This window comes from Ixodes scapularis, unplaced genomic scaffold, assembly GCF_016920785.2.
Source record: "Ixodes scapularis isolate PalLabHiFi unplaced genomic scaffold, ASM1692078v2 PGA_scaffold9__187_contigs__length_104089568, whole genome shotgun sequence".
Classification (NCBI taxonomy): Eukaryota; Metazoa; Arthropoda; class Arachnida; order Ixodida; family Ixodidae; genus Ixodes; species Ixodes scapularis.
In genome coordinates, this window is record NW_024609884.1 from 3,074,786 (window position 1) to 3,099,328 (window position 24,543).

Below are 24,543 nucleotides of genomic sequence, written 5' to 3' on the forward strand. Positions count from 1 at the left end.
TACTGAAATATTTTTATATTCAATCCCAAAAAAATGGGGGGACTGGAAATTTTTGTAAATCTGAAAAATTGGATAGTCCGACGTTCGCAACAACGAGATTTGTCTGTATTTGCGGTGAGGAACTCGCTAGGTGGCGCTTGCGTTTTCCTTATGGGTAGTGCACGTGCTACCTACACTGATATGTTTTAATTTTTAAGTGCATATGAGCTTGGCATTGCATGTGTTTGCACCAGCAGAGGAAGTATAGGTACCCTTACTCTGGGTTGGGAAAAAATTCCACCAGGTGGTGATACCCAAACTTTTGTCTAGAGCAATAAATGAAACTTGGACTATATACTTTCAATCTGTCAGAGTCAAAAGCAGTCCAACTATATATAAGGTAGCAGTAGCACAACACTAGCAAACTGCAACCTGTCTTTCGATTTAAAATTTGTTCCATTTCGCTTTTTGGGGAAGTGCTCGTGTGAGCTGGAGGAATGCGGGAAACGGGGGTAGGGTAGGGTAGGGTAGGGTAGGGGAGCGAGCCGCGGGCCGCACTTTAACACGCGAAGAGCCGCATGTGGCTTGCGAGCCGCAGCTTGGCCACCCCTGGTATATCCCCTCGTTTTTACAGGGGGTGCTTTCATTTTTTGTTGTCTGACAAAAGATGGCTTCCTTGTGGAAATCTTGCTTTACAAAAAAGGTGGAAATAATTCCTGGAGAAGGGGAACAAGGGGGACAAACACAAATCTCGAAACACAGCTACATGACTGGTGCATGACCGAAAAAATCCATCTGGTCCTGGTATCGAACCAGGGACCTCTCCATTTCCAGTGGAGCGCTCAACCAACTGAGCTAACGTCAGTAGAGCAAACGGGTTTTGTCAGCTGCCACCAGCCTAGCACCAACAAAAGTGAACGGCTTGCATTTTTAATGGGCAACTCCGGTCCATACTTTCGATTTTGTGATTATGACTGTTTTTAGTGCAGTCAGCGTCCCTGAATTGCAAGGTGTAATTTTTTTCTCATTATTGTGCGTGGTTTTAGAGATATCGATGCCTCAAAGCTTTGTTTGGGGCGCGGCCAACAAAACTGGCGCTAGCTGCTCGAGGCCCCAGTAACACTGGAAATCAGCCGCTATGTGAACGTGACGTCAGGATCGTTCTCGTTCAACGAGTATGCAGGCCGAGCGGCATCTACCTCTGTTGCGCTAGCTGTCTAAGGATAGGAGGTAAACTGATTTTGTTTTAGTTCTGTATTCGTGGTAGTTATCCAGCATATGTAGCAAGAGTTAGTGCGTATACTCAAAAGCTAGCGACGGGAAAACCCGTGAACTCGCGCGGTGCCGTACTCTGTGGCCGCCGCCGTGCGCGCGCTATGCTGTACTTGTCCCTTGTATACTTAAAAGCTAGGGACTGGAAAACGAGTGAACTTGCCGGTGTCGTACTTGGCGGCTATCGCCGTGTGTGCGGTCTTCCGTACTCGTCGCTAGGCCTAAATTGTCATCGGGGCTCCGTGGATGGAGCAGCGTTGCTCTACGCTGCGCTGCCAGTGATGTACAGTACTGAGGGCCCTCTTGCTTTCGCGCTGCGGATCAGTCCCAGGACACAAAGCTCAGAGGCTCTTCGGCGCGGGCCGCGGCGCCCGAACACACGTGTGCTGGGCTGTACACGTCTGTTTTTCGTTCTTTTTTCCTCAAGCGCGTAAAAGCCGAAGTCCAAAGTCTACTCGTCGAACAGCGTTCACCCACATCGTCTCCGATTTATGGTCCGTTGGAAACTTGTGAAAAAGCACCTCCGTGTTGCGCAGCGGGTTGTTTGAGCAGCCCACAGCGCTACAAGTTGCACTCGGCATCTTTCAAGGAACAGCTGGGCAGTCTTGGGCGCACAGAGTTGCTCGCTAGAACGAGTCTTGGAGTCCTCACAAAGCAAATAAACAAAAGGCTATACGGAAGTTACACGGGCTACAGATAAAAGCAATGGCTAAACACGCCAATCACAAGCCGAAGTAGCGGTGGTAGCGGCTCAAAGAAGCGCACTCTGCGCACCGCCCGGACCGTAGGAAAAAAAAAAGAGAATGATCCTGACGCCATGGCCCAATGTTGCTTTAGCGATCGGCAACCCGCTGGTCGCCCGCTAAGGAGCAGCGGCTCGCGGCGGGTCGCATTTTTATTATCGGCATTAGTTGAGAATGTGGCGTCCCAAGGACGTAATATTTTGGCTGGGGTCGTATTTTGTGTCACTACAGCGATACCAGTAATTTATTATTGCATTTTGAGTTTTGGCCGGAGTTACCCTTTAAGGTTATGATTATAATGCAATTAATGCAAAGGTGCAAAAAGGGCTTGAATTCTGTCGAGGGCAAGCTAGAGGCAGCATATTGGGACCCATGGCAAAGCATCTGTGTGGTTTCACTTTTTAGCACCTCTTTCCCTAAGTTCCCAAGACCCTTACAATTTGTGTACCTGTAAGGCAAGTGTGCACAGGATCTTTTTGCTTTGCTTCGTGCAAACGCATTGTGCATATGTTCGATACGGAACCAACATTGCAGTCAATACGGAAGTCTCTCTGACCAGCTGGCCAATAAGTTCAGTTATTTGTTGCTAGGCCTTCTCTTTTTGCCTAACCTAACCGCAATGATTGCAAACCGCGGCTATACGCTTGTCCCCCCCTCTCTCGAGAAACAGTGTAATGGGACAGCTGGATGTCCCAATTTCAAAGTAAAAAGCCACTTCATCACCCTCCTAGTCAAAATCAAAGGTTGGCATTTTAGGCCACCTTTGCTCACCCTGACCCTCACAGCCACACTCACCTAAGCCCCTCACTCACCCTCACCTTCACAGCTACACTCACCTTCAGCCCCTCACTCAGCCTCATCCTCAGTCACACTCACCTTCAGCCCTTCACTCACACTCACTGAACCTCACCGCCCTCACGGTCCTCACGCACTCGTGGCTCTCGCGCCACTAGCCGCCCTCACGCCCCTCACTCACTCATGGCTCTCATGCCCCTCACGCACTCACCACCCTCACGGCCCTCACGCAGTCGTAGCCCTCACGCACTCACCGCCCTCACGCTTCTCATGCACTCATACCCCTCACGCTTCTCACGCACTCACGGTCCTCACGCACTCGTGGCCCTTGCGCCACTAGCCGCCCTCGCGCCCCTCACTCACTCATGGCTCTCATGCCCCTCACGCACTCACCACCCTCACGGCCCTCACGCAGTCGTAGCCCTCATGCACTCACCGCCCTCACGCTTCTCATGCACTCATACCCCTCACGCTTCTCACACACTTATGGCCCTCACGCCACTCAGGCCCGCTTCAGATGGGGCAATTGCGCCCAGAAACTTGATGTCGCAACACCAGCAACACGGGCCGCCCGCGTTCACACGCGGCAACCAATTGCTGCAATTTGCCATCATCGTCATAAAATTGTAGTTTTCTTGCTCTATTTAGGCACACAATTACGTGCGATAAACATGTTTTTATGCATTTAAATCTCATTGAGAATACTAATGCATCTTTCTAAAACAGTTTATTTCCAAAAACGATCAATTTCAAACCAGAACCAAGTCTTTTGTTGTCATTATCACCGGCACAAGGTGTCACGTGAAAATATAGCGTCCCTGATTCGATGCAGCCCCTTCAAACGTCTTCTAATTGCTCTGAGTTGCTGGTTTGTTTCGAGCCGGATTCAATCTCAACAGTTTGTGTCGGTCTAGGGAAAGCTAGGGAACAACACGCCTGCAACACCAAAATTGCTAAGAAAGTTGCTTCGTCTGAAGGGCGCCTCATGTACTCACCTCCCTCATGCCCCTCACCACACTAGTGGCCCTCACACCCCTCACGCACTCACCACCCTCATGCCACTCACGCACTCATGGCCCTCACACCCCTCACACACTCATTGCCCTCACGGCCCTCATACCCCTCACGCACTTGTGGCCCTCACGCCCCTAACGCACTCATGGCCCTCACAGGCTCACGGTCCTTACAGCACTCACGGTCCTCACTTACCCTCACACTCATGAATTTTCCTGGATCAGAAACTCATCTCCCTCACCTTACCTCACTTGTGAGGATGAGGGTGAGTGAGGGCCCTCATGAGTGAGGTGTGTCGAGGTATGGTGAGAATAAGGAGGACATTTCTTTTTATTGATTTGACAGCGAGCCGAGAACGAAAGGGGCAGCAAATACCATCGTTGTTCTGCCAGGTTGACTTGTTTCTAAGAATAGCTTCCGATAATTCGAGCCATTGTGGTCCCCTTGAGATTATGCAAGACGGCTAATTTCGAAACTGCCCCTATAACGTGAAGCTGAATTATGTAAGAAGACCTCATCTCGCAAACAAGTTGCATGAGGACAAGCTCTGTGGGGTGTGGGGAAGAAAAGGCTGTTTGGGTCTGCATAAGTCGAGAGGCAACACAGAAACGGAAGCACAACTTCCAATGCAGATCATCTACTAGACATAATAGAGCTTTCCAGCCTCTGTCGCACGGGCGCTGCCATCTTGGAATCTCGTGATGCAGCCGCCCCAAGGTGCTTTCAACTCATGGCTCCGCTCTCCCCTCGGTGCTTTGGCGAAGGCATCGTGTTTTTTGTTGCGTTTCACCGAGTTTTCACCTTACTGTATAAAGTGTCATCCAATGCTTATATTTTCTTGCTAATTGCATGCCATCATTATGTGCACAACTTCCGCAGTTAATTTTGTTGACACATTTTGATTAGTTTCAATGTCGGCATATCGGATACACGTGAGGTAGGTAAAGCACAGGAATCGGCACTAGTTCTAGCGCACATTGAGCCCAATTACAACTCAAGCTTGCTCAATAATAGTGACATTAGAAAGAAGTAGCACAATGTAGTTTCCTGAAAACATTGTGCTTACGGCGTAATGATGAGTCTCCTCCATAAGTAATCGAAAGCATTTGCTTGTGATTATAAGGGAGAACTCGTGGAGATAAGTAACAAACCTTTGCATTTGGTCTGATCCTCGAATTGATGGCATCGTCTACATCAGGCAATTTGTTTGTCCATGACATTACAGCAAAATATTTTAGACAATAATTGTTTTTGTTTTATAAACATTTGCTTCATCTGTTCATTTATGGATTTAGAGAAACTGCACCATGCTCGATCCCTGGTCTGCAGTCATTCAAGTGTTTTAACAAATTTCTTAAAACATGCAATTCAATTAATTAATTTTAATTATTTTAAAATGGAGGTCGTGACTACCTCGGTGAAAAATCTGTCACAGGCAGCTTGAGAGTGTCAAATAAAATGACAAAAAGTTGTTTGCATGGAAATCGCCCGAGGGCAGCGTTGGTGATGCCAGAGAGCGATAAGTTGGTGATGACTCCGAAATGTGCAAAGCACATCCGTGTCAATAATGATCTCTCTACAGAGGTTCACGAAGTGATGCCTAGCATTCGACTTCTGTCAAACTTGCAGGATTTCCACTTCCCTGGCGCTATTTAAATAATTATGGCACATTTTACGCGAAACAAATGTAGGACTTCCCTTGACAGGCCTGTCAGTTATGTCGTCTCCTGAGTACTTTGTGTGCAAATTTCCACAAAACCAATAGTTTATTTTTGAACGCCAACATTGGGGGGGGGGTGAAATGCTTCGGAGAGTACATTTGACAGGGGCGACGGTTAAAGAAATATTTCACCCGACCCGAATGGACTATTGAAATATTCCTCGGGTACTTAATTTCTTTAAGGAAAGCATCCCGAGACAATATCACTTCTTTTTAGGTTGTCAGAGTTATTATACGAAACATGGATAGTTTGAAATTCACAAAAAGTTGGCGTCCACGAAATTCGAACGGTGAGCAGTGAACTTGCAACTTTGTGTGTTCTTTGCGATCGACCACGGTCAGTCAAGTTGTTGACCTGCTTTCTTACTATTGTCCCACCATTAATTTTTTTCTTATGAAAACTAGGGTCAGCGAGTACGGCCTTAGACAATGGGAATCCTTTCTGTTGAGTTGTTTCGCTGCCGAACTTTCCGAACTTGATTGAAATTGACGACGAACATGGCGATAAATATATATTAGCTGGCCGGCAAAAATTGTGGTGGTGTCCACAGTCTAGCGAGCGGCCTCTTTTGTTCCGGCTCTTGTTTGAGCTCTACGCCGTGGAACAGTTGTTCCGCCGCCGCCAAGATAACGATTCCATGAAATAAGAAACCGTTGGCATGTTCCGAACAAGTTTGGCGTGCGCTGTATTTTGAAGTTGAACGGCATTTGTTTAGAAAAAGCATTTCAAGTACATTGCCATTATATTTTCTAGGCTGCAGAAGCAAATTTTGGCTGAAAAGGGTTTTTTCCTCTTGGATAGTTTGTGTGTATGGGGCATCACATTGCTGGCCAACCGATACTGTGACTCGCTCAGAGCTGGTGCCTTGTGCCAACATTTCTTTCATGTATCCTCACACTCTTCCATTCAATATTCAGTTGTGCTTAAGATTTTCCACGCTCAGGTTTGAAGAAAGGCAGTGTACACTCTGTCAAGGGAGCTTCATTTCATTACTAATAATAATCATTTTATTTAACATGAGAATGCATATGGAAACGAGCTGGCCCAGGAAAGCAAATATGCTTGTATAAGATTTTTTCCATTGAAAACCAGGGGCTGCTTTACTCATTGCCCAGTCACAAAGCTTCTTGTGACAGTTGGGCTTGACCCACAGCTTGCCAACTCTAGTCGGTGACAGTCGATTGTCCGCTTGAAACACAGGAAGGCAAGGAGCTTATGCTGGAAGTGTCTACTGGGGTCTTTACGCTGCCCAGCATGATCTTGGCAACTACACTTGGATTTTTGAAAATGTATACAGTGTAAAACATAAGCTTTGCTGGACCAAAACGAAAAGGTTGCTGACCGTTACTGAACTTCTCAGAAGAGTAGTTTGAGTAGGAGGGAATTTGCTCCAAGTGCAGCCATTGAGGAGACGTTGGCCTGGTTGCGAGTGTGGCCATCGCTGAGACTTCCCAACTGCATCCCATATTGGCTTTCCTGCTCCCACTTTTCGGAGCCACTCGATCCGGTTCTCTTTGGGCACGCCACACTTTCACGGGTTTCTTGTGCCCAATAGTTCTGTGTGGCTTTTTTGGCGTGCATGGGGTTTTGCTCGCCTCTCTCTGATTGGTCGGTGCATTTGTGTTGTGCTCCAGTGGACTCCTCTCGCTGGGCGTCGGGCGCGGGCCACTTGGCCTTTGCGATGTATGCCAAGGAGGATGAGGGCCCATCTGGAGCCGGAGGAGTGGAGGACTGCGACGAGGACGGGCGGCGGCAGGACCTGGCGGAGGACCTGGGCCCTGTGGCCAAGCTGGAGCGCTACGCCTGCAGCGACATTGTCTTCCACCGGTGAGTCCGTGCAGGCGTCCGACTGCTTCACACTCTTTGGGGCGAGCAGGGTGCCGATGGACGGCTGTATTCGATGGCCTTCCGCCGGCCGCCAAGTTGTCGTCAAGTGTGGGGCACTTGGCTCGTTTGGTTGCCAATTTGCCGTCGGGCTACTTCTTAGTGTAGTGGCAACTGTGATCTGCCGGTGAGGCACTGCTTAGGTTGTTTGATGACCGACGGGCCACCTTTGCTCGCATGATGGCGCTAGGTAAGGCACGGCGGAAACAGGGTGCGTGGGCAACTGACTGTCCGGACGCACAGCCGCACTTGTCTTCCTGATTAGTTGGGTATGTGGTACAATCGCTTGGGAATAGCAGTTTTTCACTCGTCCTGGCGCTAGCTGGAGGAAAGTTGACCGACACTTCTGTCACCTTTGAACTCGTTCAGAAACGCAAGGATTGAATCATTTTGCCGTATATGGTCATTGACTTAGCAAGAATTTTAAATCTGACTGTGGCATTTTTTTTTCTCTCTGTCCAGTTGTTTACAACAGTAAAAGAAAAATTGATATTGGGGTTATCAGTGGCCCTTTAATTGTTGATAAAAATTCATGGAATTCGGTGGTGGAATCAGTTTTTTTTTTAAGTGGACACCTGACTCTGCTTTCCCTCGGGCTGTAGGGTTGCGCTTCGCAATGCAGTTGCCAAGTGCAGCTGCGAAGAGGTTGTTGTTGAATTTGTCAATGTTTGTTTGCTGCAATCCGGAATGACTCCTTTGGTTCGAGTCTGGACGTTGTCAATACCCGTGATTGTAAATAAGGTCTTCTTTTATTGAGAGGCTCTCGATTCAGGCACCCATTTTTTGACACCTGCAGGGCAAAACGAGTTATGTTTTGCCCTGCTTTCACTAAAGCATGGTTGATCCTCCAGGTTTTGGGACTTCCTTGAAACATAAAAGTTTGTGTGCCGCCACACTTTTCTAGGTGGCTGCCTTTCAGAATGTTTGTTTGAAGGCCACCTGTTTGGAATGATGGGGTAGTAAACTAAAGGTGTTTGTCGTGGGGAAAAAAAAAAAAAAAGAATGTGGCACTCATAAACTGCGACCAGGGGAAGAACAGAGCACGTGTGACGCTGGCTCAAAAGTGGAGACACGCCATTGAGGAGCGCACAAACTCGTTGAGCATATTCTAAACATTTTTGGAAACATATAGTTGGATGGCTTGTGTGGGAGTCACACCCAGTTTTTGCAGTACTAAATAAAATGGTGCCGCTTCCACCCTTGTCTTTTTTGTCGGATGAAATTACGGAGCGAAGTACCACCAAGGTGTGTTCTTACGCACTCAGAATTTTATGACGCAAGGTTTCTGAAGACGAGCACAAGTGGAATTGAGATAGGCTCTCTTTGTCTTGCCCTACGACGAATTGGAGCCAAAGCTACAAACTGGCAGTTTTGAATTGCATTTTGTGACCATGTGGTACTCTACCGCTCCAGTCTGTGTAGCAGTGCAGGGCCCTGGTGTGCACGTCAGAGCAATGTCCTGACTTGGTGGTTGAACTTCTTTAGCTTGGGCTATGCTCCATCATGGGGTGGAACTGCACCCTATGCATTTATCTTTTCTGGCATGCGGTGTATTTTTCCACTCCCGAGGCGAATTAATCCGAAATTGCAGTGTCCTTAAGTAAATTGAAACCGACCTATATGAAAAAGAGGTTGAACCGAACAAAAGGTGACTAGACTGGTTTGCTCGTTATTTTTTTCCGGCCTTTTGAACGAAAGATTTTTTTCGTTCAAAAGGCCGATTTTTGTTATTTAGTCCTGCATATAATTTTTCATTCAAGTTAGTAATCAAAGGAAGGAATCGAATGAATCCAATCAAGTTTTGCTTTTATTGCAGTTTTATTGCAATCTTTTGGACTTCAATGAAACCTGAATTTGGGTGCCCTGCTGTATCATTTTCGTAGAATAGAATTTGATTTACCTTTGCCTCCATTCCTAAGACAACCATTCAGAGCAGTTCATACGGTCCTTCATCACTTCGCATCTAGTTGTCGTGCCTGGTGCTTCTACACGCAACTAAACAGCTAGCTTTGGGTTTGAGGGTATCAAACCTGCCATGCAGTTATGCTAACAAAAGGTTGGGCAGAAATGAGGAGGCAAAGTATTCAATGTCTTCAACACGTGACTTTTTTAACATATTATTACTGTGTTTTCGGAGTTATTTTTCGTCAAATTCGGAGGGTGTTTTTGGAGGTTTATTTTTGCCGAAAATTCTAAATCTTATTGGACTTTATTTTTGTTTGATTCCCAGTTCTTCGAAATTTAGAGTTTAATTTAGCAGTTTCCTATGAAAAATAAATAAATATTTGGATGCAAATGTATGCTAGACAAAAAAAAAAAAAAAAAAAAAAAAACGCGCTTGTATTGGTTAATATTTCTTCAGCTGGATTTGGCATCGGTGCCATTGCCATTGGCGGTACTAATTTGTCCCAGGACTAAAGTTACACACAAGGGTTGCTTCGATAAACGTCCATACCTTAAAACCAATAAACCTACTAGAGCTGGCAAGCTCGTATTCATCCCATCTTATTCCATCAACCTACCCCATTAAGGATGTAACAAGGAAGTTTCAACTGCCCCTCTTCCCGATTTTATGCACTATCTATGGTTCATAGCTTTCACTGTGACAAAAACATAACCTCTCCTTCCTCTAATCGCACGACGGACCGAATCGCGATTTTCGTCCGCGGACCGTGTACCATGGGACCGGCACCTCACCGACTTCTTCGATCCGCGCCTCGTCCGCGGACGCGCGGACTGATAAAGTCGAGCGCCTCTTCGGCTGAAGATTGACTTGAAAAGCGTTTAATCTGGCAACAGTGCAATGTCTTTTTTTTGTTGATGATTAACACAAAAATGGCGCACCGTTGTTTTGCGCGTTCGCTGGTACATTTTGTCGAGCGATTCTTGATTCCACGCGTGAAAGAAACTGCATAAACTTTGTCCGGCTGACCTGACGGAGGTTCCGGTACTACTCAAGAAGTTTATCGGACAAAACCCAATTGACCCAAATTTTACTCGCGGGTGTTTTTCGGAGCTTTTCGGATTTATTCGAAAACACGAAACCCTACATATAATATTTGCAGCGGTAGGAATGAATATGGAGTGTGTGCTTAAGATCCAGAAATTCCTGTGGCTGCTCCAAAATAGACTTTTAGCTGCTCAAACAAATTCTCCAAAATGGCTCGGACCAATCACATCAGTGCGATTGCGACATTCCGGGAACCCGAGACCGGGGAAAGTTGGTCACTAGCCTCTGTCTTTTCTGTTATTTCTGCCAGCGATTACGGCTTTCTGTTCGATCAAATTAATGCATTTTTTTTTTAATTTTTGTGCCCGTGAGATTACTAGTAGAGAAATGGTTCACGTTAGCCGCAACATCAAACTACAACACTACACTCCGTTTCACGATAACTTGGCAAACTGGAGGCTAGGGCCCCGCGACTCAATAAGGCGGCACGGGAGCATTTGTGTCACCACGCCAAATGCCGGGCGCGAGGCCCGGAGCAACCGGCTGTCGTCTGCTAGCCAAGAGTCGTCTGCTCCGAAACCAACCAACTTCGGATGAACGTCCACCGCAGCGACATATTCGTCCGCTAGGCACTTCGGGAACAGTTCATGAGACAACCGTAAGCTCGTTTGATCCGCGAATCTGACGGGTGCTAATGCCTGGGCACAGTGCGATGTTTTGAGCGGAAACGGCCGATTGCACGCTGCGATCGCCAACGGCCACGGCGCTACAAGGCGAAAAAATCGAGAGGATACGAATGGGTGGCGTCGCTTTTTTTTTTTTTTTTAATATAATTGAAACTCATAAATTTGTGATTCTTTATTCTTATCTTGTCGTTAGATATGGAATCGCGCGAGTTCAATTGCCGTCAAAAGAAAAAGAAGCCTAGAACTACTTTTTGTCGCGGAGGGCTCTGTTGCTGCGGCGGTAACGAGGCCCCGGCGGCTTCGACCATAAAGTGTTACCACGTGCCTTGCTTCGGCGCCCTTATTGGATCGCGGGGGTCGCAGCCTCCCCAGTTCGCCAAGTTGTCGTGAAACAGTGTCTAGTTTAACAATTTTCAGAAGTGTGATTTGGGATGAGATCATGCAGGCATTGGTCGATTGGAATTTTTAATCTTAGTCAATATTTTGTATACATGTAAAGATATTATCATGGATGAAGAAAGAATAAAACAGTTAAAACGGGGACAACACAACCACATCTTTTGTGTGGTTGTGTTGTCCCCGTTTTACTCGTTTTATTCTTTCTTCATCTATGACTTAAACCAACACGCTCTTCTCCCAAGCATAAAGATATTACTTCTCCATAGAAAATTAAATGCCGGAGTGGAAAAGCAATGGACGCTGGAAAGTGCTCGACCTCGGCATTTACGCGTACCACTGCTTTTGTCAACTTCGATGACATAATACGATGGCTTTTCCGAGAGCGCGTTGGAGAAACTTTGGGTCGAAAATAATGTCGGCCGGCCGGCCCTCTGTTCAGTCTTGTCTCAAATCACCTACGCTCTGTGAGGGAGTTAGCTTTGTCAAGCTCGTGGGCGCAAGAAACCAGTGTCCGTATCCTGAGCCGCGTTTCGGAGGCTATGTGCGTGTGTCCATAACCGTCGTGTTTGCTGGACGACACACTGGCGTAGATGCCCGTAGAATGGTGTTAGGGATGGGGCAAAGGTCTTTGTGAGGCTCATTCGGATAAATCGTTCGACTGCTTCTCGCGCGATTATGGTTGCCCCGTTCTGCGTGAAATGCGTTTGCTTGGCCCCGCACGATTTTGTCTGTTTCCGGTCGAGGCAACATGCGATGTGCCTTTGGATGGATGGATATTGGCTGTACCCTTTATGACGGGCGGTAGTTTGCGCATAGCCTTTGCGAATGCGAACATCAAAAACAATGCTGAAAAAAAAAAAAATTCCGTTGTCAAGTTTTAAAAAAGAGATTTGAGATGAAAACCGCCAAGTGTTGTTTTCTAATAAACGGTTATTGTGCAAGTCTCGTCGCACCACTTGTCATGCTTGTCTTCATGCATGTGGTTGCAACAGCACGGACGTTTTCAAAATACGTGCATGCTGTTGAATTTGGAATTTATGGCTTTTAGCTTATTTACCCAGTTTGTCCTCGTTCCGTTGTATCTCTAATGTGATAAAACATCCATCGCACGTGGCTCTACGACGGAAAGAATTTTAGTCTTTCCATGTAGTGCAGCTTGGGGGGGGGGGGGGGCCTGGCCCCTCTGGTTTTGTGCGTGGAGCAGCCCATTCCCCCCCCCCCCCCCCCCTCCCCTCCGCCCCCAGCACGTATTGGTGTCGGTCCAAGCGTTTGATGCCGGCCGCGCTGTATGTGAGAGCGTCGTTGGCTTGCGCTATCTAGTTACGGCCGGGGCTGGGAGCGGTTTCCGCAGAATTCCGCCCACTGAATACTTGTACGCTAGATGGCGCAAGCCGCCTCCCGATTCAAAGGGGTTCATCGGTCGGCATTCGAGTGGGTGGCAAAACGGGGGCGAAGTGTCGAATGTTGTCGCCAATTCACTGGGAAGTTCTTCTGTTTGAGGCGAGAAGGGGAGTATTGAGGACGAGGACGGACGTATAGAGCTAAATTTCAGGAGAGCGGACACATTATATGGTGCCTACGATAATAAGAGCGAGACACTAAGTACTTGATAAACTTAGATTGAGCGCGTTGGTAATAAATTCAAAAAAACATACGAAAGAGTCGTACAAAGAGGACGGACAGGACAGACATGTCCTGTCCGTCCTCTTCGTACGACTCTTTCGTATATGTTTTGGACTAAGCACTTGGTTTTGAAGTGCACAGGGCTTCGGCCTGCTCTCCCTGAAGGAGTAACGGAGTTGGTTGGGGGCCTGGGTTTCGCTGGCGACGATGGAAGGACGGAAGAGGTATCCTATCACCTGGCGGTGTGGAACAAGTAATGTTCCACACCGCCTGGTGATAGGAGGAGGAAATTGGCTTGGGGGAGAGGAAGAGGGGGAGGCAGAGGAGGAGGGCGGGAAATATCATGTTTGTCTTTTTAAACTTGGGCTAGGTGGCGCAAGGTACCGCCCGTTCCGAGGGGTATGGCCATTAATATCGATCCATTCGATCCTTCCTGGAAGAGACTTTGGACGGCGCGCGAAAGTAAATTCGCGTGACTGCGAGTGTGTGCTGGCGGCGAGATGAGGGGGCCGACTTGGCGACGGCCCGGTGTGTCCAACTCGTGGGGGGTTGAGGGGGCAGGCCAGCCCTCGAGGCGGCACTCTAGATTAGCGTGCCGGAATCCCTTTGGTGTGTCGGCGATAAGGGCTGCCTCGACCGGCGAGCTCCAGGAGTGCCGGCCGTGGGTCTCTCCACGTGCGGTCGCGCCCCCCGCTTCGGAGGGCCTTCCCCGCTGCCCTTTGGCCGGGCTGGCCACATTCCGGCTGTGAGCTTCGCTCGGTCTCCGTCAGTCGGCGCCGGAAGCGGCGAGGGGGCGAGTGCGTGGTCGAGGCGCTCGAGCTCGGGGCGCGGCTGCAGATGGCGCCGCGGCAGTCAAGCCGGCGCCCCTGGTGGCGGCACCCCTCCACTTGGGAGGGGACTGCCGGCGTGCTCGTCTGGGACGCTCGAGCGTGTCGGCTCGCGACGGGAGCAGGATGGCGTCGGCTCTTCCCGCGGTGAGTAGGCTCTGGGGCTCGTGCCGCCGACTATTGATTTGCCGGCCCTTGGGCGTGGATCGGCTTTGTGGGCCAGGTGCTCGTGGCCGGACGTTTGTCCTGCGGTGCTGCCATCTTTCGCCGGTATCGGCCGAGAGATGCGCCGATTGATCGCAGTGTTTACTTTGGCCGGGGATGTGACGTCAGGCGGGCGAGGGGAGACGGTGTCATCGACCCAGGAGGGGTCGTGGGCATCTCTGGACCGCGTGACGCATGCGCCATTGGGAGGCCTCTGTCACGTGACCGCCGGGGGATGCCCGACCTGACCTTGCTGGCCGCCCCTTCTTTCCCGCCATTTTTGCTTCTCCCCGCTTGGCGAATTTGGCGCCAAATGTGGCCGGTGGAGCGCTCCTCGGGCGGGCCTTCCGGGGACCGCTTCCGCACCGCTCGGTCCGCGGGGCGAAGCTCCTTCGCCGGGACGTCTGGCCTCGTCCGCCGCGCTCGAGCTTCGCCCCCGTGTTTGGCCGCCCACGCGAAGCGCTGGGCCGTTGGTCGGAGCCGGCCGCGGTACCTCGGTGTCCAGCTCCGACCAACACCAGTCGAGGCCGGAGCGCTCCTCCTGTGACGTCACCGCAATGAGGCGATAGGGCCGGGTGCCTCGAGATAGCGCCGTCGCGAAGGCATCTTGCGTGAATGTCGTAAAAGCAAGTTTTTTATGGATACATGTTTTTATTTTCTATAAAGTAGTTTAGAAATAACAGATGGCGTAGTAAACAAATCCTGTTGCACGGGAAGCGATCGGGCGCCGCGGAACAGCTCCGACATGTAAGCATTACGAGTGGATTTACGTTCGTGGCTACGCTTTATTTCCTAGCACGATGGTTACACACAACAGTTAAGCTAGAAAGCTGTATACGGGTAAATTATCAAGGCGTAGTGTAAGAGCAATGCGTGTAGTACAACGATGCCTCGGGGAAGATGGGTTTGCTTTGAAGCAATCTTCTTTAGTAATGTAACTATTGCTCGGAAAGACGTATGTTTTTTGAACAAGAATTCTCATAAAATGGGATGACACCGAATGATGCGACATAGCAAAGCGGTTCATAGTAGCAGCGTAATGCACGCAGAACCAAACGCTCACGGAAAGTATTGCCTACAAAAGCAATAACGTGTTGTTGAGGAATTATGTTTCTTTTAAAATGAAAACAGCATAACGTTACTTTATTCGTGGGAAGAAAAATGACTGAGAATTAAAGTAGGGAAACATCATCTTTGTAAGAGTTATCTGCCTCCATCTTGCGCGTTTCTTTTTAATTAATCCATGTGAATCGAAGTTCATCGTGGCTTCACCACTCAGGCACTTACGAACGCTCGTCGCCCAGCAGCATAATTCTGGAGTCGAATGACTAGCATGCACCGATACATCGACAGAACAGCACAACCTTCCTGGCCGAGTATCTTTGACGAGAGACGGAGGTTTTCATAAGAGATACAGACGCGTGATTCCATTGCGTAGCGTCCCATACAAGAATAATAATAATATGAAAAAAGACAGTTTTTACTTTTTAAAGGTATCGCTGTCCGAGGTACTAGCACCTCGGACAGCGGCTGATTGATGCCTCTGATGCCATCATCACTCGAGAGACTTTGTTCAGTCTCTCGACCCCGGGCCGAAACAGAAGCTGAAGCATAATCATAGACGAACCGTGACACTTGACATTAACTGAAAAAAAAAAAAAAAAAAAAGCGAGCTACGAACTTTGCACGATGTAAAGCACTTCTGGAAGCCCACAGCGCGTTCCATAACCGAAGTCGTCGTCGTCGTGCTTGAGCTCGCCGATGACTTTTCTGCACATCCTCTTCTGCAGCGTCTGGATATTCTTCGTCGATAGACATAAACACACACGAAAGGACACCGAGAAAGGAACGATTGAATACCTCGTGTCGACACCCATCCCATGTCTACTTTTGGGCCTAATGGCGGTGGCTTCCGAGATCTGGGTCAAAGTTGCAGTTTTCGTTCCTTTCGTTGTAGACGAGATACAAACTTGCCATCCCAACCTCTCACGAATACAATAGATATAGCATGCTTTTTATGATAAAGTTGCAAACTTGTACAAACGGGTGAACTTTCACCACTTGGAAAAGAGCGTTCGTACGCATCGCGGAGTAGTTCGCAAAATAAAAATTTAGAAGTACTTTGTGGGCAAACATTGCACAATTTTCCAGTTGTGTCCTGCTAAGATTTAATTTTCAAGATATAAATGAAATAAATGACGTTCCAGGTTCTTCATATTATAGTAATGAATATGCTTCGGGCGATAAACGCCTACCTACTGGCAACGCCGATGCAACTACTGCACATTTTTTTTCGTGCAATTTCGTGATTTTTGTTTTCCTAATTTCCACCGACAGCGCGAGATACGAAAGGGACGCTTGAGCGTCAGGCGCGCGATCGTGTTGAACGTGTCCTCTACTTCGTCAGGAGTCACAAACCGCGTCGTACCGCGAATTTTTTGAGGAACGTCGGAAACGACAGACGTTGGGAAATCGACGAAAAGGTGATCCGCCGACGGCGGGAAATGCTCTCCGATGAAGAACGGGTTCCTATCGGGTGTCGAGGCGGCGGTTAGAGGCAAAACCACGCGGTGTCGATGGAGCGCCGAGAAAACGCGTACTCCAGTGCGTCCGGAAGGACGCGGTATGCTTTGGTTGCTGTTGTGCATTTGCGGAGGTAACGCGCTGCGTTGTTCGAAATCGGAGACAGGGTGGCAGTCTACCCAGAGGGCTCGTTCAATCCGCTTTTTCCGCGGCAGACAAAAAAAAAAAAAAAAAAAAAAGACCGTCTGGGCACCGAACGTTACCAACTTCCGTGTTCCAGCCGCGGCCTTCCTCTGCCTGCAGTGCGACGGCCCTTCGCGAAGCCCAGCAGCCACCGCACTGAACCGGAGTTGGAAATGGCGTTTATGTAGCAGACGATGCCGTCGATACTCCCGTAGCAGACGAAATTTCTCTCTTCCAATCCTCTGCACCCCCGCGTAGAGATCCCCGCGGAGTGATATACGAAGTGCAGGAGAAGTCCCGTCCTATCGCCGGCGTTTGATAGGCCACCCGTAGCTTTGGCCACGCTCGGAGCTCGGCTGTTGCTCCGACACGCCACTCCGCAGCGCTTCGAGCCGAGTTGAAGGTAAAGAAAAAGAAGATATATTTTGTTGATAACGGTCAATTCTTCCTTGGCCGTTAGGCCCATCTCGCCGAGCGTTCGGCGCACGCGCACCTAACTTGAGTTGACAGGCGGCAGTGCACGAGAAGGGTGGCGCTTTCTCGGGCTTTGAAGGTGCACAGCTCTAGCGAGGTTGTCGCAGTGTCGAGTTTTCCTCGGTGCACCGCGGCAGCGTCCCTGTGATGGCGCCTGGAACTTTTGGTGTTCTACTTGCACTCGGCCGGGTTAGTTTCGATGTCTCAGAGTAAACGCGGGCGCTTTCTGCGCTTGAAAGTGACTGCCGGGTGCGGTGTCGTTGGTCCGTGGCGACGGGGCGTCGTGTGGGGGGGACGTTCCGGGGCGCTCCGAAAGCTGCGGCTAATGCTCGTGGCACGCGCCAGGCCTGCGAGGCTATCCGACGGGCGTCGAAATGGCGGCGTCCTTCCGGCCTCCGACGACGACGCGGCATTTCTCGGGAAACCTCGTCGTGGAGCTCGGTGCTCCGGTTCAATGCCAGCGACCGGTTCGGCATCTCCGGGCATTCCTCGGCGGGGACGTTTTCCGGCCCTCCAACGTGACACGCTGTTTTTTTTTTGTTTTTTTTCCCGCCAGTTTTGGGCGCGCGCTTTCTCAAGATGTGAACTGGGATGGGGCAGTGAAGACAGCGCCTCTCGTTTTCAGTGCGTCATCCCAGTGTGGCACAGGGTGGCCGGCGTGTGGTGCGGGTGGCCATCCTCGAGCGCGCTAGGGGCCGTCGGGTTACTTGTCGGAAGCGGGGGTGGCAGAGTGGCGGCAAATTATACAAATAAAACTCCGATATAAGGCGAAAATTACAAAAAAAAAAAGAAAGAAAAGGAAATAATGGTTCGGACAGGCGATAGATAAACGCTTTTGTGAAGTCGAGGGAAGTGGAAAAACGAGACAGAAAATTTACTAAAGCGATAAAAAAAGGGCGCACGGCGACAAAACAAACTCGACAGACCGAACGCTAACCGGCGAACCATATCGAAAAACACGACGGAACGTAGTTGGAACACGGCAAGACAAAATCTCTGTCTGCCCGCAGCACATATGCAGCCGGGAACAAAACCGTTCGCTAACGCAAATAAGGGTCTCATTGAGCGTCGTCCTAGAGGACGACGCTACATCCTAGACGTCGTTCTTAACGTCGTCGAGGACCAAGGCATCTAGAACGACCTCTAAGATGACCTCTATGGCGATGTCTAGGACGACCTCGAGGACGACGTTTACTGCGCAGTAGCCTATTGGCGGAGAACGCTCATAAGCCGAGACCCAAAGCTACAGGCGCGAGCTGGCCCGCTCTCCTGGCTTTGAGACGTGCGTTTCTAGCGCGAGCGCTCGATCGTTCAGCGGAACGACGCTTCAAGGCAGCGACCTCGAGCTGTCGTGCTCGTGGCATTGGCTGCAGTCTCAGGTCCACAGTGCTTCTGCGACGTGCGTTCCACATCATACAAGTCGCCGTTCTCTGCAGACGTTAGGTAGGAGCTTGATCTGGAGAACGCGGGAACCTCTGTCAGGCCGACCATACCGTATGCCATAGCTCGGTACTGACCGATATTTCTACTTAAACTGCTAAACTGCTGTTAAACTGTCACAAGCAGGATACGCATTGCGCTTCTCGCTGGCCGACTTTGAAGCGGGGGGCAGAGAGCTGACGTCATTTCCGTACCCCTTTCAAGGGGCACTGACCCCGCAAAGGTCGTATTTGTTGTCGAAAACGATACAAGTTGTAGTCGGAAACCAAAAAAAGTATACCAGAGGTCGAAAAAAAAAAAAAAAAAAATTCCAAGCTCTCGTGCGCTTTTTTTTTTTTTAATGTTTGGCGCTCTTCTCGAGCGCTTCTCGCTTCTTTTTTCTTTTTTTTTGTGACGTAATCGATTCTGAAAAATTAGGAAGAAGCTTTGTAAGCGACACTTCTGTAATATTCAATAACGACATTCGTAAAGCATGTTTTTTTTTTTTTTTTTTAACGCAATCGCGAACGCACGACGGCCCTTCTTTTTGAAATGCCGAAAAACCCTGAGTCCGGAGTGATACCACTCACCGATGTCGCCTCCTGGCTTTTTAACCTGCCTCGGAAAACATGGCGGCGCTCGACGCAGGTAGCGCCGAGGATGATCGCTGAGTCGGGGAATCGCACCAAGTGCTCTTTTTTTAGGTGCCCGACGACCTTTCAGACTCCGAAAATCAAACAATCGTCAAACGGCCAAAACAACTGGATTTGGCGCCTGTACCGTAGTTTCGGTTGCGACTCCGCCGGGGCAGCCTTTCACGCGGAACCGGCATGACGCGGGCCATCACGTCGCTCACAAAAGTCCACTGCACATTCTCTTCGACCTCGCACCGTTTCAAAGAATTCGAGATCGCTGAAAGGTGGTAGTAGGTCACCTTCAGGTTGTGGGGAAGGACGCGCCGCCTGCTCTCCGCTTTGGAATGCACTCAACGTGTCCTCAGTCTTGATGTTCATACGATTTGCACACCGACCTGCGTCCAGCGTTGTGTGTTCCTGCGGGACTCGATGCTCGGGAAATCGTGTGAAAGCAACCATATCGGTCACGTTTTTTTTTTTTTTTTTTTTTTTTTTTTTTGGGTCCATTTGTGTTGGAATAGGCATGTACGAAGTGCTTGTATGTTAACGGTCCGGTAACTGCTACGCGGTCGGTGATTGATAGAGATGAAAAGTATTTTGGTTCCGATGGCGGGTCCACGGGGAATGAAATGATTCGCATGAAGGAGATTCTGTGTATTCGTGTGTAGTGTGGCTTTGCGTAGCACTCTGCTCAGGACTAGGACACGGTGCTTGCTGTCGGCTGCCGCGCATCGTGTGTACGCCCGAGAATTCTGCCGAAAGCTGCACCGCGGCGCCACTGTCTTGTCGCACGCTTGCCATACCGCTTGAAGCAGGTGACTTGTAATGAGCCCGCAGTGCACAAACTGTGACAAAGTTTTGTCTCCCCATTAAGGAGGTTTAACAAGGTGAACATGTAGGTTTCCACGTACTACGCAGTCGCGACTCGTTCAGCACGCTTTCAGTACTGGGGCTACCGATCGGCGAATCAAAAGGTTAATGTATTTTTATCGGAGTGACGGAAGTGATGCGCCAATCGCGCCAAATTGAGCCAAGGACGCAATCGTGCTACATGTAGCGCCAAATTGTCATTTTACCGAAGAATTCCGCCAAGCCTGCGCCGAGAGGAGATGTAGCAATAAAAGATAAAAATTGAGGTCTTATCAGAGCGCGCGGTGGTACCGCGGTATTTTGCGCGCCGCAACTGTTACGCAAACCGAAACTGCGAGGGTGCAATATCATCATCATTGAAAGGAACAACGTTTGCAACATCTGAGACCAAAGCCGCAGAGGCTAAGCGAAGAACCATCCCACTAAGCAACCTATTAGCTTGTGGATGTTTTCAATGTTGGCCCGCCCTGTTCCCGTGCGCTAGCTACCAGCGAAGTCAAAGCTAGCGCGAGCCCCAATGCTCTGTGCCTTCCTGACTCGCGCGTGGGCTCGTGCAGTATGGGCACCGTTACGGGCTCCATGCGCGCGTTTGTAGCTTCGGCTGCGCTCGCAGCGAAGCTGAAACGAAATATAGTTGAGTTGCACCTAACTCTGGGTGGATGTAGTGCTGGTAAAGCCTCGCCGTTCTTTTCGGAGCACAAAGCACTGCGCGACTCGCGCGACTGCGGTGTCTGCTCCGCGGGTGTCGCTTCTCTGCAGCGCGTCGGTGCATGCCAAGGAGCGCACTCAACGGGTTAACGTGCCGTGATCCGATCGTGACTTCGCCAGCACATCGAAAATGAATCGGAATTTTTGAAGCGAATATCAGATAGCGCAATATTTGAAGCTGCTGCCCGAAAGACAACTCTAATCTGAACTAAAACAGTCCACAACAGTGAGGGTCGTTAGATGCTGCTGCAGATACCTTAACAGAAGTGCAGGCTGATAGAACTAAATATCCTGTATCATCAGAACTCAGTGTGACATATTTAATTGTATTTTTTTTTATCTGACGAGCAGGTGAACTTTATTTTAAAAAAAATTTTTTTTTGTGTGTGTGTGTTTACTTTGTTGAATTTTATATATCCTGTCTTAAAAAAGGCGACAGGCGCTGTTTTCCAATAATAGAGATGAGCTTTATATAGCAATGCAGCATTATTTCATTTTCAAGTAATATGTCAACCTATGCCGGACCCTGCTCCAAAAGGGCCACTAAATGCTCCAAAACATTTTGCCTGCTACAAGGCCTGCTCCAAAAGGTCAAATGGCACTTCCATCACTGCTATCGTCCCGTCTAAATTAAATATGCCGAGTCGCGCGAAGACAGTCTACATAAAAGTGAAACCAGGGCTGCAACAAACCAGGGCTGCATCTCCGTTTTTTCCAACATGTCCGAGCTTTTTGAGGTCAAGGGCCGCATCTTTCTTCGTTCTCGTAGACAGAGAAATAGATGCGGTTTCTGCTAGGCGCCGGCTGCATAAAGGAGACTATGACTCCAGAAAAAACTGTAAGCCCGCAAGATGTTAATTGAAATTCTCTGCAATCATTTACCTGGAATCGTATTAATCGAGATCTTTGTTTTGGTGTGTCTTTTATTCGTTTTCCCTCTACCCCCATGGGACTCAGTGGCGAATCCCGGAGAAAATGAGCAACTTTTGTGCGGGTCCGAAGTTAAAAGCTCACCAGCCATTTCACGGACACGGTGAAGAGCGATACGAGGCGTTAGTTACCAAAATGTTTGATCAACTGGAGAATTGGTTCCCGTATTCTAGCATCGAATAGAACATCCCAGATAAGTGAAAGAAGCTCCATGCGCCTACGTCCCACGCAGATATCCGAGACTGCTTTAGCCCTCGTTCCCCGTTCATGTCCACTGTTTCCGTCTGACTCGCGATATTTAAAGGGAATGTCCGGTCGAGGGAGGCCTCATATAGACGAACGTCACTTTTGTTTCGATATACCATGTCCCAATATTCGTGAAACCTTTCATGAGCGTGTGTACGAAACTGCACCCCGAATTCTGCCAGTGCATCACACCTCAGCTTACGAGCCTTCTGTCCACTTAAGATTTCAGCTCGTAGTTCTCTCCTGTGAAATGATCGATGCATAAGCGGGATCTCCATCTTGACGGGAAGCCAGTGTTCCCTTCGCACGGCGACGATCCATTTTGCTCGTCGCTGCGCGTGTCGCGGAAAAGCGTGGAACGTCACGTCTTGTTTCGCAGGTTGCCCGACGGTTGCGGCACCCAACCGCGCAACAAAAATCGCACCCATCCTCGAAACGGGTCGAGCGCAACCAGAAGAAGAAAGCACACTGCAGTATTCACTCGCAGGCAAATGCTCGTTTTGCGTTTTGGATAGATGCAGGGGTGGTAATGACTATACCCTTTGTAACGGGCGGTAGCTTCCGCCACCTAGCCTTAAAAAGACAAACATGATGTGGTCCTATAAATAAATTCCTCTCGCTCTTCCAAGCCAATTTTCTCCCTGTCACCAGGATGGCCTATGTGACGGCAGAGCTTCGATGTTGCCAACGAAAGCACCTTTTACGCTAGGATGTGATTAGACCAGTTTAACATTTAGTCATGCAGAGGGTCATATAAAATAACGATAATGTACGGACGATGCGTCTCGAGGCAATAACATTGATATTTGTTTTCTCAAACACAAAAGTTGGGTGGACAATCCCTTTAATTTTTCGCAGCCTGGATGTTGTAAACATGAACTTTATTTTTACCAATCAAAACTGAAGCATATACCTTCTTAAATAAAAGGTGAAATATGAAGATATCGGAATTCCTTTTTTTTTTTTTAAATTTTATTTAGTGTCGTCTGCTACATATAAGGTCAATTAACATGATAACGATCCAGGAACAACTGAAGCCGCTTTCTACTAGTTATTTTCCCAGCCTTTTTTCTATTTACCGTTCTATTAGAATGCCTTATTTTCGTTGTGCAATCCGAGAAGTGTATGGTTACATACAAAATTATTGATCTGCTGGTAAAGTTCAGAATAAACTCGTGCACATACGGCAACCAAACGTACTTCACTTGAGTTACTGTATTTCAGTTGAGTGAAGGCTAGGTTCCCATATTCATATTCGTAGGTGAGCTTTTCTCTCCACGTGACATTTTTGCGGTGAGCTTTTCTCCGGCGAGCTTTCCTCCGCCGCCTCTCAGTGAGCGTCCGTGCTTTCTGAATGTTATTTGCGTTTTATAATTTCTTTTTAACTTAATTTTTTTTCCTTTTCCTCCCTTTTTTCAGTTTAGTCAGTTATCGCTCGATCCGCTCACTTGATCGCGTGGCCAGTCGAGAGCCATTGAGGACGTCATTCCGGACGTCCTCAATGCAGACTTGTACGTAACTTAAATACTCGGGTAACTGTGTCTTACGGCGAATTCCACTGGTCGTTTGGAGCGCGCCGGGATCAGTAGACCAGATCCGAGATGGAGCGCGCGATGCTCGGTATGCGGATCCCCAGTGGAACATGCGCACTCCTCCGGGATCGGCGGATGCCTTCCCGCCATTCACACTCCCTCAGTCTCTTCGAGTTCGAAGGTTGTATCTTGCAGCCGAATAGGACGGAGAGAGATAAGACGGTGTTGGACCAGCTCAGCAGCAGAACATCCGATCCTCCGCCGTCGCAAGAGGCTTAAAAGACCGGTCTTGTCTCTCTCGGTCCTACTCGGTTGCAAGTGTGTGAAGGGCGCTCAAGCGACGGTCGCTTTTGTGTCCATGGTGACTTTCGCCCCCAAGTTGGCGCAAAGAAGCTTGTCCTCTCTCCTTCCTACTGGCGTTTCTTCATCCTCCGACACTTGGGTGCTTCTTGGTGAAGGGCCAGAGGACATCTTGTTTCTCACACTGATTGGCAGTGCTTCCGTAGAGCGCCTGTTCAGCGTTCACATGTGTTCTCAAAGAACAGGGGCAGGCTGTCCGACGAAAACTTGGAGAAGCAGCTCTTCCTTCGAGTGAATAAGCCTTTTGAGTAAGGGAATCTTTTCTAGTTTCTTTTATTTTCGAATAGTTGTGCGACGAATTCCTGATTGGCTTGTGTGCGGGGGAAGAGCTAATTTCGCTGCCGTATTGTTGCGGCCCTCAAGAGTTAGGGCACGAAAATTAAGCGGGTATATTAATTTTTCAGTGGAATGCTCGTAGGCTACTTAGTATATGCACCAAGGTTCGCGATTGTTCGAGCTCCGTAAGTGAAAGCTGCGAATGTTGACAATTTTCATCCGGCGACCAGGCAAAACTGCCAGTGCCTCCAGTGGTGCCCGTAAACCGCGTGATCACTGTATGTATTCAG

General features: G+C 49.0%; 1 protein-coding gene across 3 annotated transcripts in view; it reads left to right on the plus strand.

The window, feature by feature from the left end:
• Positions 1-24,543, plus strand: part of LOC8031944 (serine/threonine-protein phosphatase 4 regulatory subunit 1) — an 89,599-nt gene that overhangs the window by 12,593 nt on the left and 52,463 nt on the right. For 2 of the 3 annotated variants that reach the window (XM_029995424.4, XM_040501464.2), the window contains one exon: positions 7,159-7,351. In XM_029995424.4, coding sequence (XP_029851284.3) covers positions 7,159-7,351 — 193 coding nt within the window. Of the gene's footprint in view, positions 1-7,158; positions 7,352-13,839; positions 14,041-24,543 lie in introns of those variants that run through there. The other variant, XM_040501465.2, reaches the window with a different exon arrangement.